Below are 12,095 nucleotides of genomic sequence, written 5' to 3'. Positions count from 1 at the left end.
GGGTGGTAAACTTTAAGACCGCGTGTAGGACGGCCTACGGTGTCCCAGCGTCACCCCGGGCGTCCCTCGGCGGGCTGGGAGCCTGCAAGTTGCGGGTGAAAGCGCGAAGCCGCGCCCCCGTTAGCCTAGCGGACTCGGAGACCCCGCCCACCCTCCGAGCTCGGCCAATCAGCAGGGCCGGGTGGAGCGGCGGGGCGGGCCGGACGCCGAGGAGGAGGAGCCTGGCGGGGCGAGCGGGTGGAGCGCAGCTCCGGGAGCCAGGCTGGCGCGGCTGTGGCCAGGCGGCGGTGGCGGGCGGCATGGGCGATGGGGGCGCCGAGCGCGACCGCGGTCCAGCTCGTCAGGCCGAGCCCGGAGGCGGCAGCGGGCCCCGCAGCGGATCCGAGGACTCGCACAGTGGTGGCGGCGCCCACAGCCCGAGGGAGGTCGCTGGCACCTCGGCCTCCAGCCCCGCTGGCTCCCGAGAGAGCGGCGCCCACAGCGACAGGCCGCCGGGGCCGGGGGAGGCGGACCACTGTCGCCGCATCCTGGTACGAGGTGAGCGACAGCCGGCGGCCAGGGCCCTCGGGACCCCACCAAGTCTCAGGCCCCCCACCTCCCCGCCGCTGCACCGCCCCATCCCGGTAATCCCTCGTTCAGCTTTCCCTCCGATCGCCTATTGTGTGTTGGACGCCGAGCCGAGGTCAGGGGACAAAGCGGTGGAGGGCCCCGCCAGCTCGCCCCACGGTCACCAGCCTCTCTGGCCGCGCCGGGGTGCTGGGCGCGGGATGCTGGGGGTGGGCGCCGCCAGGGCACAACAAGGGGAGCGGCTGCGCTCTGCGGGTGCGGAGCGGGCGTGCGACATGCGCGGGGAGCAGGCCAGGCTCCGCGCCTCCTGGGGCCCGGCTTCCCCTTCTCACGGTGGCACTCGCGCCCGCTCCTCGCAGGAGAGGCCAGGGGCACCCGGAGGCTGGCGAGCGCGGCGCCCGTTGGTCTGCATCGCCTTCTCGGCGTCGCTTCCTTGCAGCGGCGCGGCCTCGCCCGGGCCCGGCCTTTAGGGTCCCCACGCCTCTCGCCCGCGCGCCCTTCTCCCTTCGCCGAACTCGCTTCCGCAACCCCAGCTTCCCGCGATCCCCCACTGGGTCGGCCTCGCCGCGCCGAAGCGCCGGGGTCCCAACCCCGCTGGCCTCCGCCGGATCTCGGCCGGGCGGGACAGATCGAGAGAGGAAGAGAACACAGGGAGTCCGGGGCCGGGGTCCTCCGCCTTCTGAAGCTCCGGGACCGCGAGAGCCAGCTCGCAGACGACATCGCTTGTGGGCAACAGCTCGCCCGGCCTGTCCCTGACTCTCCCACCCGAGCCAAGCCCGCCGCCCCCTGCCAGCCTCCTCCCCGCCCCAAACCTCGCTCAGGAGGGGTCCGGGCCAGCGCTGATGGCCTGGGCCTGGAGACGCTGGGAAGCCTCTCTGGAGCGGCCTCAGGGGTCTCTACGGCGCGGGGCTCTTGCATTTGTCGGATCTGAACTCGGCTACTACTCAGACGCCCATTGGGGTCCCAAAGCCAGGCTGGGTTTTGCCTTCCTCACCCACGCCCATCCTGGCAGCCTCTAGGTGGGAGCCGCTAGGGAATGGGAGACAGGACTGGATCAAGTATGCGGGCAGCCCAACCTGGGGCGAGAGAAGCCACTGATGGCTGTTGTAGACAGAGGTGCAGAGACGCGGGAGCCTTGGGAGAAACTCCCGGGCAAGTGTGGCTACTCCTAGATGAGACCCTACAGTTGCTCTAGGGGCAGGCTTGGGTCAAGGCAGTTGCAGGGTGGGGGCGGGGGTCAACCAGATTCCAGAAACTGTGTGGGCCTCTCAGGCACTTGGGATTAAACTAGACTCCAACCACAGACCGAGTGTCCTGTGAACAAGGTAGAAGCAGTCAGCTTCATCAAGGACATGGGCAGAGCTTCCAGAGATGGAGAGGGCAAGTCCTGAAGCCCACAGGCCCCCTGGGGAGGCTGTCCGTTCTCTGCCTCACCACCTCGCACCCCTGTGCATGGTGGACATTCCTTTTGCTCAGAATATTGGAGTCTGTGCGCACCTACATTCCCCTCCTCTCTTCAAACCCTGGGAGTGAAACAATGCATTGTGAGTAGATGTCAATTACATAGCATGGACTCATGGAAGATGGGCGTCAAAAGAGAACCTCCACCCCTCCACCCGTGGGGGTCATGCAAGGCCGGGCAGTGGACACGCTGGGGCAGATGTGCCTGTGCTGCTCGTTAGACGGTGCCTTTTTTTTTTTTAACCGATGTAGCTAAACAGCACAGCGCTGCCATTTCTTTCCTGTAATAAAATAAAAGACTTACAGATAAGGCATGGAAAGAGGATTCACACATGCAACGGAGAAGAAAGGCAAAGGGGCCCGCCTAAATCCCTCCGCCTTTTGTCATTGAGTTGCCTGGGAAGTCCTTTACGCTAATCCCTGCTAGCCTGGGTCACCTGCGTCCCTCGCCGGCTCCCCAGGGCTCTGGGCGGAGCCTCCGCCCTGAAGGAAATAGGCCCTGGGGAAGAGGGACCACATCACCACAGCCCAGAAGAGAGAGCCCTCTAGTAGGCCCAGAGCCCGGAGTATTTTTGCCCTTGACCTGCGAGGACACATCCACCTCCATCCTGTCGCCGGAAGGCCGTCGGCCGAGGGTAGAAGAGAGGCGTTTGTGGACGCAGCTGCCTGCTAGCCGGTGCGATGAGAACGCAAGATAGACCCCACTTCCTCCGGATCCGATGCCTTCCCACTCTGGGCCCCACCCTGGGAGAACAGATCTACCGGCGGAGTCTCAGGGCGGGAGGAGGAGAGAGAGAGCTAAAATCACTGAATTAGGTGAAGTTCCAATCCCAGTTTCTTTGTCTGCCTGTGTCCCCAAGTCCTCCTTTGGACAAGGGAGCCTAACCCCTAACCTTTGCCCCAAAAGGTTGTGCCGAGGACCAGAAGGCCTGTCTGTAAAACCACAAACATAAATGTTCCTTGAATGCTGAATGGCGGCGGTGGGGGCTGGAGAGGTAGCAGATGGGAAGAGGTGGCTCCTTGTAGCCTTGCAAGCCGCCGCTGACTGGTGGGGCAGGGGCCTGTCTCTCACCTCCCAGCGGCCTGCCTCCCACCTTCCCGTTCTCCTTCGGACCCTGGGCCTCCGTGCCCGGCTGGATCGGGAGGTGAGCCACCAGGTCAAGAACCAGCTGGGGGAGAAGATGGGCACCCCCCGCCGCTGGCCTCCAGCTTCTTGAAGGGGCTCTGACAAAGATGTAAGCTTCGGGCCGGCGACTTTCCCTGGAACATGGACCGATCTTGTTGCTTCTCCCGCGTCAAAATGGAGGCTGCTTCGCGCCACCCTCGGGCAAGCACACAGCCTCCGAAGCGAAGAGCACGGGCGCCCTCACAGCCCCTCTCCCACGGGGACACATCGAGGCCTCCACCGGACCGGGTCGACTTGCCCACACCTTCTCCTGCGGGGCCTACAGCCCGGGACCCGTGAGCTGAATCCCCCGGTGTTTGGTGCGGCAAGAGCGCGCCGGCTGCTCCCCAGGCCCGGCCTTTCCGGCGCACCCAGACCCCAGCCCCAGCGGCTCACAGACCTCGGTGGAGCCGGGATCCCAAAAGGCAGAGGAGGTGCGATCATTCTCACACCAGATTCCCTGCAGCCCCCAAACCCACGCTCTCACCCGCCGGCCCCGCCGTGCACCAGCACCTCCCAACCGCGCAACGTTTGTGGGCCCTACGGGGTACTCCTTCCTGCATACCAGAGGTGTCCTCACCCCGGCTCCCTCCTCCTGGAGGCTGTTCTGTGGGGTTTCAGGGTCGGGTTCAGGCCGCCCTCTGCTTGCCCATCCTAGTGAACCGCAGGCCGCCTGGGCGGATCCAAAGAGCGTTCTCAACGGCTGCTCTGCTGGCTGTCGGAGAGTGGGGGCACAGTATAACGTGGCCGCTGAGCTGCGGGGCTCGCTGTTCCCTCTGCATGAATTAGAAGGGCGAGACCTGGGACCTCCCGGCTCAGGTGGTAGGATATAGGTCTGCCAGCGGGTCTGCAGCTCCTTCTCACTCTCCAGCTGCAAAAACACCCAGCACGGGGGCCCTTGCACCCACAAACGCATCCGGCCACTCGAGGCTAAGGGACTGGAGTTTGGGGGGCTTGGTCGGGAACTGCCTGTGGGGACAGTCTCCTGCTCCTACCCCAAGCAGCAGGTCCGGGCACCGCCCTGACCGTCACCCGCTTCCTTTCTCTGAGTTTCCAGTGGACAATGGACTCAGGGGCCAGGGCATGGCTCAGGTCGCGTCCCTGCAGCCTCACTACCAGGGCTCGGGCCTAGGGTGGCGTTGGAATGAGCTTGGGATTGCCAGTGGGCTGGGCCCACCCGGGTGCCTTTATCCTTAATTTCTGAGTGTTACTGGACACCATCGCTCAGGACCAAACCTCGAAGCCTCGGAGCTGGAGGGTTGAAATGGTCTGCAAGTGACACTTTTTTTTTAATTCATCATTTTTCTTGGGAGCTCTTACAGATGTCATAACATTCCATGACACTTCTTTAAGGGACTGATTTTTTTGGAAGGGACATAAATTATCGGGGTATTACAGCTCCTTTCTATCTTCCTGGAATTGACTTGCCTGCTGAATTTCCTTTTGCGTTTTTGTTTTGTTTGGGCAGGAGGACAACATAAATTTCATGACTCAATTTATCTCCAAAGGTCCATGCAGAGCTTTTCATGTGGGATTTCTCTCCCTCTCCTTATGACTGACCTGTATGTGGGGGCTGCATGGACCGCAGCTCTCTGCACACTCTCCAGCGGGGAGACTCCTCCGTGGCTCAGAGGTGACCCTGCAGCCTGGGAGGTGGAGGTCCTGACAGTGAGTGAACCCCTGAGATTGCGGGGAGAGGAGAAAAAGAGGCTGCAGCAACCTTGAATTCCCACCTCGGTGGAGAGAGGCGTGAGACCCCATTTCCACAGTTAGAGCCTGAGCCCAAGCGCCCTGTTTCTATTCTACCTTGCCGGAAAATAGGCATACAATTGTCCCCTCTTACTTCCCCGGTGCTTAATACAAAATGATCACTTCCTAGGAGGCTGGCAGCCTGTCATATTGCTGGGCCACCAGCGGTGGGGGATTCCATCTCTGTGGAGGACAGTGAAATCCCCTGGACCCAGGTGGTCTAAGCTCCTGGCTCAAACGCTTCCACCCCAGTCCAGATGAGCCCCCTAGAGATTCGGTTTGGATCCGGGAGGTCTTGGCTTCCTACCACCTGCAGACCCTGGAGTGTAGCCAAGCAATTCAGAGGCGCCAGGCAGGGATCTGCCAGGCGAAAGAGAGGGTGGAGGGCCAGGGAGAGTCAGCGCTGGGCCTGGATAGGGCTGGAAGGTCCTGGGATCCCCAGCGTCCGGGAGCCTTTTGAATTTCTCTCTCCAAACACCCTTCACTGCCGGGCAGCTAGGGAGTCCTCATTCCACCAAGCAAACAACAGTGGCGCTACTTGCGCAGAGCTTCCGGGACCCTGCTGACCACAAGGCCTGGAGCTCAGAGATCGCCCTATGCAATGTTGGGGCAGAGACCCTGGATCGGAAGCGATGCCCACACTGCACCCACTGGAGGGGGCGGGACTAGCCTTGGAGCCCTGGGGGACAAGGTAGACCCTCCATTAATAGTCCTGGAATGAACAGAAGACGGCGAAGCCAGGGCCAGTACAGTTAGCTGAGTGGGGAAGCGATGAGTCAGGGTGAGGCGGACCCGGCCCTTGACGCAGGAACTTCTGCTGAACCTTTGAGGTCGCCTTGCGTTTTCTTTTGTGCAAAAGTGGTAATGGGAGAGGAGAGCATTTGTTAAAACCTACAGTTCACATCACTGTCGTTTCGCTGCTTTGCCTAACAGGGAGATCCATACCTTTGGGAGCCACTGGGATAAAAGGCCTGACAGCCCCTCCCTCAGTGTGACAGACTTACAACCCCCACTCCCCACATCGCGGCTGTTCAGGGAGCCCGGCAGCTGCCAGTCACAGTGAGTTCCCTGCCGGCCTGGGGGCAGCATGGAACCCGAGAATTGAAGGCCCTTTTTGCCTCCGCTGTACTCTAAGCACAGGTTCGTCTCACCAGGGCCAGGTGAGCAAAGGGCACCCACTCCTCCTGAACCCAGAACCCAGCTCCCCACAGAGTCCCCTGGGCGCAGACAGATGATGCTGTGGTTGGGCGCTGTCATGGTGGAGAGTCAGAGTGGAAGGGACCCAGCGTGACAGGTGGAGCCGCCGCATTGGGCTTCCCAGGCTGTCAGCTTTGCGATAGCAGCGAGATCTTCCGTGGAGACTGCCGGTGGTTTCCGACCGCCTGACCTGCGTTAGCAGGGGGGGGGGGCTTAGGGTTCCTTAGGCTGACAGCTCATTTAAACGTAGGAGAAAGTACGCAATGTCCCCTCTGAAAGGAAACCAGAAGTGGCCGGCTCCCCAAAGTGGTCACACTCCCAGTTCCAGGGTGGTCAGTCCCAGAGGTGGATCTAAGGTCTGGCCCAAGCCCTGGGTACCCGACCCAGGGACGCCAGTGGGGGAGTCTCTATTAACCAGGCGAGGCCTTAATGCCCTACCTCCAGCACCGCAGTCTCAGAAGAGAGAGGGGGGTGCAGAGAGGAGCACTTGCCCCAGGGGTGCCAGACAAGGCTCAGAATGACATTTCCAAGTGTGACAAAGGTCAAATATGAAAGACGCCTGATTTGAGGCAGGGCGACAGGAGAGAGGGAACCAACACCTAGTCTTCTCCACCCTTGGGTGGGGGTGGGGTGGGGAGTGTCCAGGCAGGAGGTCTTTAGGATTGCTGCCTCGGCTCACAGATTGGGGGTGGGGCTCCCGTTGTGTTGCCCTCTCTCCTGCGCCTGGTCCTTTGAGGGAATTTCCCCATCGATTTCAGGGAGACATGCACATTCATAGAAGTAGAGCCTCATTTTATGGACAGTTGTGCAATTTATCAGGACATGCAAACGACAATGGCCATTTTAGCAGCTCACCTTGTGGGGTGACCCCAGAGTGGCCCGTTGGTTGGAGAAAAGCTTGAGTCCCTCCTCTCCGCAAGGGCAGTCCGTTGTTTTTTTTATCCGCATGGTGACATGAGCTCCCGGGCATGGGGTTTGAGCCCTTCCTGGGGTGTTTTTACTGGCTACATCCCAGCTCGGGAAGACTCATGCCCACTTAAGAACAATTTTTAAAACGTGTTTCATTTAATTTTATAACAGGTAAATAATTCTTGTTTTTTTAACCTCTGTACAAAGTCTTTGGAGTGCTCTCAGTCCTGGTCCCTGTCTACCAGTTCCCACCCACGTCCTGTTCCGGCTCTCCACGTCGCCTGATAGCTTTTGTGCGTGTGCCCGTCAGTGCAGCCAGACTGGTTTTAATTCCTTTCCATTTCTCTATTTAAATGGTAGCACATATAACTCTTTTTCTGCACTGTACTGGTTTTACTAAACAATGTGTCCTCAGATGTAAAGAACTACTTGTTTATGTGGGTGTGCGGATGCATGGGGCTTTCTACTCGCTTACAGAGATACAGTCTTGGAAACTCAGAGGCAGTTCTGCCCTGTGCTAGAGAGTCAGCATGAGTCCGCATCTACCTGACAGCAGTGAGTACTGAGCTGACCCAGCAGCTTACCTTGCTGCTGTCCTACAGGTGCACATCAGTTAGCCTGTTCCCTATGCCTTGCTTTTATATACCGCATTGCAATAAATGGCCTTCTTCCTTGGACATTTCCACAAGTTAGAAAATTCCTGGAAGTAAAAATTCAGCTTCATATTTTTCAAATGGTCTCATTTTTACTTCCTATGCTCACATATCTTCTTATGAAAGCGGCGATTGAGTTGATTTTAATCATAGTGACTCTACACGACTGATGAGAACTGTCCCCGTGGGTTTCTCTGGGAGTAGAAAGCCTCTTATTCTGGTGGAGGGGCTGGTGGTTTTGAATGACCAGCCTGGTGTGCAGCCTAATGCAGTAACCCCCTTTGTCATTGGGGCTCCTTCCATTATAAAAGCAGTGGTGCTAGTTTGCTATGTATGTCCTGTGAACACAGAACGTCAACATTTCTCATTTCTCCCACACAGGACATGTCCTTCCAGGTGTCACCTTTGAAACGTTCCCTTGAGATATGAAAACACAAATATGGAAGTGTTGAAAAAATGGTATTTTTTCATATTGAAAAAATGGTATTTTTGTTGCAAAATGCCTTTTTTTAATTTAAGAATCGGTTGTGGAAATCTTTCTATCTAGAAATACCTCTCTTATTAATAGCTCCATTGTATTCCATTCTATGGCTATAATCTATTTAACTGGTTCCGTTGATGGATATTTATGTTGTTCCTAATTTTCACTACTATAAACAATGCTGCAATGAGCATACTGGTATCCTATAGTATGAACAAATATGTGTGTTTTTAAAAATCTCATTTATGAGACCATTTTGAAAAATATGAAGCTGATAGAATGTTTTATTAATTAAGGAATTATGTTATTTTTTTAGTGTGACAACAGTAATGTAGTTAAGTTTCTCAAGGAGCCCTTATTCTTTTAGAGAGAGATATAGAAATACTTTGGATGAAATGATATGTTTGAGAACTGCTTAAAATTATGGAGATAATAATGAAATAGGATTGATTCTGAGATCATTAGGATTGAAATTTGAGGATACGTATATAGTAGCTTGTTACACTATCTCTCAACTTTTATAGATATTTGAAATCACTTGTAATAAAATGTTTATAATAATAAGCATCATTTCACATACATCTAAAATAATTATGGAACAAGTTCCTTGAAGTGAAAATATGAAAATACAAGTGTGTGCTCTTGAAACTGTGATTGTTATGTTAGTGAAGTTGTGCTATTTGGTGAATTTTTGACTCAGTCCTGATAGAGTAGTGGTTACACATTGGGCTGCTAACTCCAAGGTCAACAGTTCAAAACTATTCAGTACTCCATGGTACAAAGACAGGGCTTTCTACTCCATTAAAGAGTTAGGGTCTCAGAAACTCAATGAGGCAGTTCTACGCTGTCGTATAGAGCGAGCATGGATTCAATGGCACCGAGTTTGGTCTTCTTTGTCTTTTAATGTTTATGGGAGCTGGTTACCAGGTCTGTTCTCCAGTAGAGCTGCTGGGTGGGTGGGTGCAGGGAGCACACAATGATAGAGATATCCAGACTGCACCCTCAAATGTAACAGGAAAGCATACTTCCATTTTCCCACCTCTACTCAACTCAGAATGTGCTTAATCTTTGACAATGGATTGGCAAAAGTGGACATCTTATTTTTCCTGGTATTTGTCCTTGCAAGTGAGCTCACATACGTTGTCCTGCATTTATTCTCTACTTTCGTTTCTTCTTCTTTGGGTTATTTGCTCGTGTGGTTAGCCCCTTTCTCCACCGGGTTGCTCATTGGTTTCTTCTGGGTTTAAGAGCAATTTGTGTAAGAGGGAAAAGAGCCTTGTGCTTTCTGCGACATGGTTTGCAAGGACCCCAGAGATGATCTTTTAAAATAATTTTGCTTCTGAGCTTTATTCATTCTAAACCCAAGCGTAACTGTAACCAGAGCTAATGGTCATTTCCTGTTGGCCTTCTAGATTGTAGTTCTTGATTAGAAAGGTCGATCCCAGTGCCCAGTAGAAGTAGTGTCCTGTCTGCTTCTCTACAATAGTCTCCTTTATACTTCTCTATAGTAGGTTCTTAAGTTTGTTGTAAACACCCTTAGTATTAAGGTCTTTACAAAGTCTTTACAACAAACCCAATTAAGAACAAGGGTACCAAGTCAGATGTGAGAAATGCTCCCTTGGGGCCTGGCTTCCATTGTCCACTGGAACCGGAGAGTGAGGCAATTCACCAGACTTGTTCCCATGCTGGTTCCCATGCACCGAATTGGGTTTTACTCTTTGCTGTTTTACAAACACACACACACACACACACACACACACACACACAAGTGAATCGATATACAGTCATGTTTTCACTGGTGGTGTGGTGGTTATGAGCTGGGCTGCTAACCACAAGCTCAGCAGTTCGAAACCACCAGCGCCTCCTCCAGAGAAAGATGAGGCTTTCTACTCCCATAAAGAGAGTTACACACAGTCTCACCTTGGTCCTGACCTCTGTATGGGGCTTGTTCTCAGGATCTTGGCTCAGGCCCTCCACCTCCATGTCTACTCTCCTGATCAATCAGCCCTGGATGGGTAGCGGGAAGAGGAGAGAGGAGAATGAGAGAGAGTCTAATGGAAGCTGGGGAGGCCAGGAGAGGTGGGTACCACTTATCGTCCTGCTCACAGTGAGCCAATAGCAGGAGTCCGACAGGCTGATTATGAAGAAATGGTCAAGAAAACCAGATAGGCTTGTACAGTCTGGACAGGTATCCCTGCTTCCAAACGTGGAGATCGACAATGCTTTGTGGGAGGAGATCCAAATGCTAGGAAATTTGGTATCTTTGGCACTGGAGAAATCTCAGTGGAATATGCAGGAGATGTGCAAGTGTAAGTGGATAGTCGTGCTTCAGCTGTTGGCTTATCATGGATGACTGGGGGACTCCTCTTGGCTCTGAAAGACCCGGCCACATGGTTGGAAACCTCAGTGCTTTCAATTCCCCAAGGCCACGTGTGGCTGGAACCATGCCATCGCGGTGATCCTGTGACGGTCTGCCTTTGGCAAAGGAGCTCCAACAATGTCCCTCATCGGTGCAGCTGTCACACAGATAATAGCCAACGTTGGGGAGGACAACAAACTGCCGGGGACAATTTGTTCCGTGACTGATGGGGGAGCAGATATTGGTACAGTAATGGCTGGAGACGAGCAGGTGAAACTGCTGTCCTTCAAGCACTCTGGTGGGGCGACGATGGTCGCTATGGTTCAGAGAAGAGCTCTGGTGGCATCATGGTTACGAGTTGGGCTGCTAACCACAGAGTCGGCAGCTTGAGCCTCCCAATCCGTGGGAGAGACGTGGCTTTCCATTCCCGTAGAGCGACAGTGTTCTTGGCAGCCCACAGGGGTAGTTCTACCCTGTCACGAGGCGTCAGAATCAACTCGCTGCCAATGAGAGGGTCGATGCTTCAGGAGAGGTTTGGGAGAAGTTTGGGAGCACGTGGAGCTGACGGCCATTATTGCTTCTGAGGAGGCAGACCTCACCTTAGTCAGCTCTCTTTGTGGCCAAGGGACAGCTGGCCAGCGGTGTATGGCAGCGAGGCGGCTGTTTCTACATGACAGCGTCCGTGACAAAGTTGTAAGTAAACTTGCAAAAGGTCAATGCCCAGATGTGTGTCAGGAAGCCGCGGGACTCCAGTGTTCTCCACGGCCCACTCCACACCACTCGGGCAGCGAGTGTGGTCCTGGGGGCAGAAGAAGCTGCCAAGAAAGAAGGTGGCGGTGGGCAGTGGTCTTTGGGGACAAGGCTGGCGATTGCCCTGGGAATTACACAGAACCGACAGATGCACCATCATGCACACAGAGACCTTCACTCTCATTCTTTGTATCTTTAAATTCAAGAATGAAAGAAGTCTTTGTGGGGATTCATGAAGTAAAGCAGGGCCTTTCAAGTAGCCTCTTCACCAAGAACTTGAGAAGACCCTTCCGCTGGCTTGGCCCCCCAGGATCCAATGGTGGCATTATAAATGTCACTATTCCGGCACGGGGCTGAGATGGGAGGGACATCTGGAGGCACAAAGCACACTGCTGGTGGCAGGGAGTTTGGCCGTGATGCCTGGAGACAGCAAACTCTCCTCATCCTCACTTCTAAGACAAATTTGTTCATTCTTCTTTGTCCATTGCATATTCATCAGGAACCCATAATTCAAAAGCATCAGTTCTTCGGTCGTCCTTATTCAACATCCAGCTTTTGCGTGCATATGAATCAGACACAAATACTGAAAGGGACATCTTTGCTTTTTAACACTTTGAATAGGTCTTGGGCAGCAAATTTGTCTAATGCAACACATTGTTTGATTTCTTGACTTCCGTTTCCTTGAGTGTTGATTGTGGATACAAGTAAAATGAAATCCTTGACAACTTCAATATTTTCTGTTTATTTATTGCTTGTGAGGCATTTTCTTTAGGTTGAGGCATAATCCATATTGCAGGCTGTAGT

At 54.4% G+C, this 12,095-nt stretch overlaps 1 protein-coding gene across 1 annotated transcript in view; it reads left to right on the top strand.

Moving 5' to 3' along the window:
- The first annotated feature begins 299 nt into the window (after window positions 1-299).
- Window positions 300-12,095, top strand: part of VAX2 (ventral anterior homeobox 2) — a 22,426-nt gene continuing 10,630 nt past the window's right edge. The window contains exon 1 of the mRNA XM_004710146.1: window positions 300-537. Coding sequence (XP_004710203.1) covers window positions 300-537 — 238 coding nt within the window. The remainder of the gene's footprint in view (window positions 538-12,095) is intronic.

Source organism: Echinops telfairi, unplaced genomic scaffold (genome assembly GCF_000313985.2).
Source record: "Echinops telfairi isolate 266 unplaced genomic scaffold, ASM31398v2 ScPeMD7_2573;HRSCAF=3158, whole genome shotgun sequence".
NCBI lineage: Eukaryota > Metazoa > Chordata > Mammalia > Afrosoricida > Tenrecidae > Echinops > Echinops telfairi.
The sequence above is the reverse complement of the archived record's forward strand: the minus strand, read 5'-3'. Positions and strand labels throughout refer to the sequence as shown.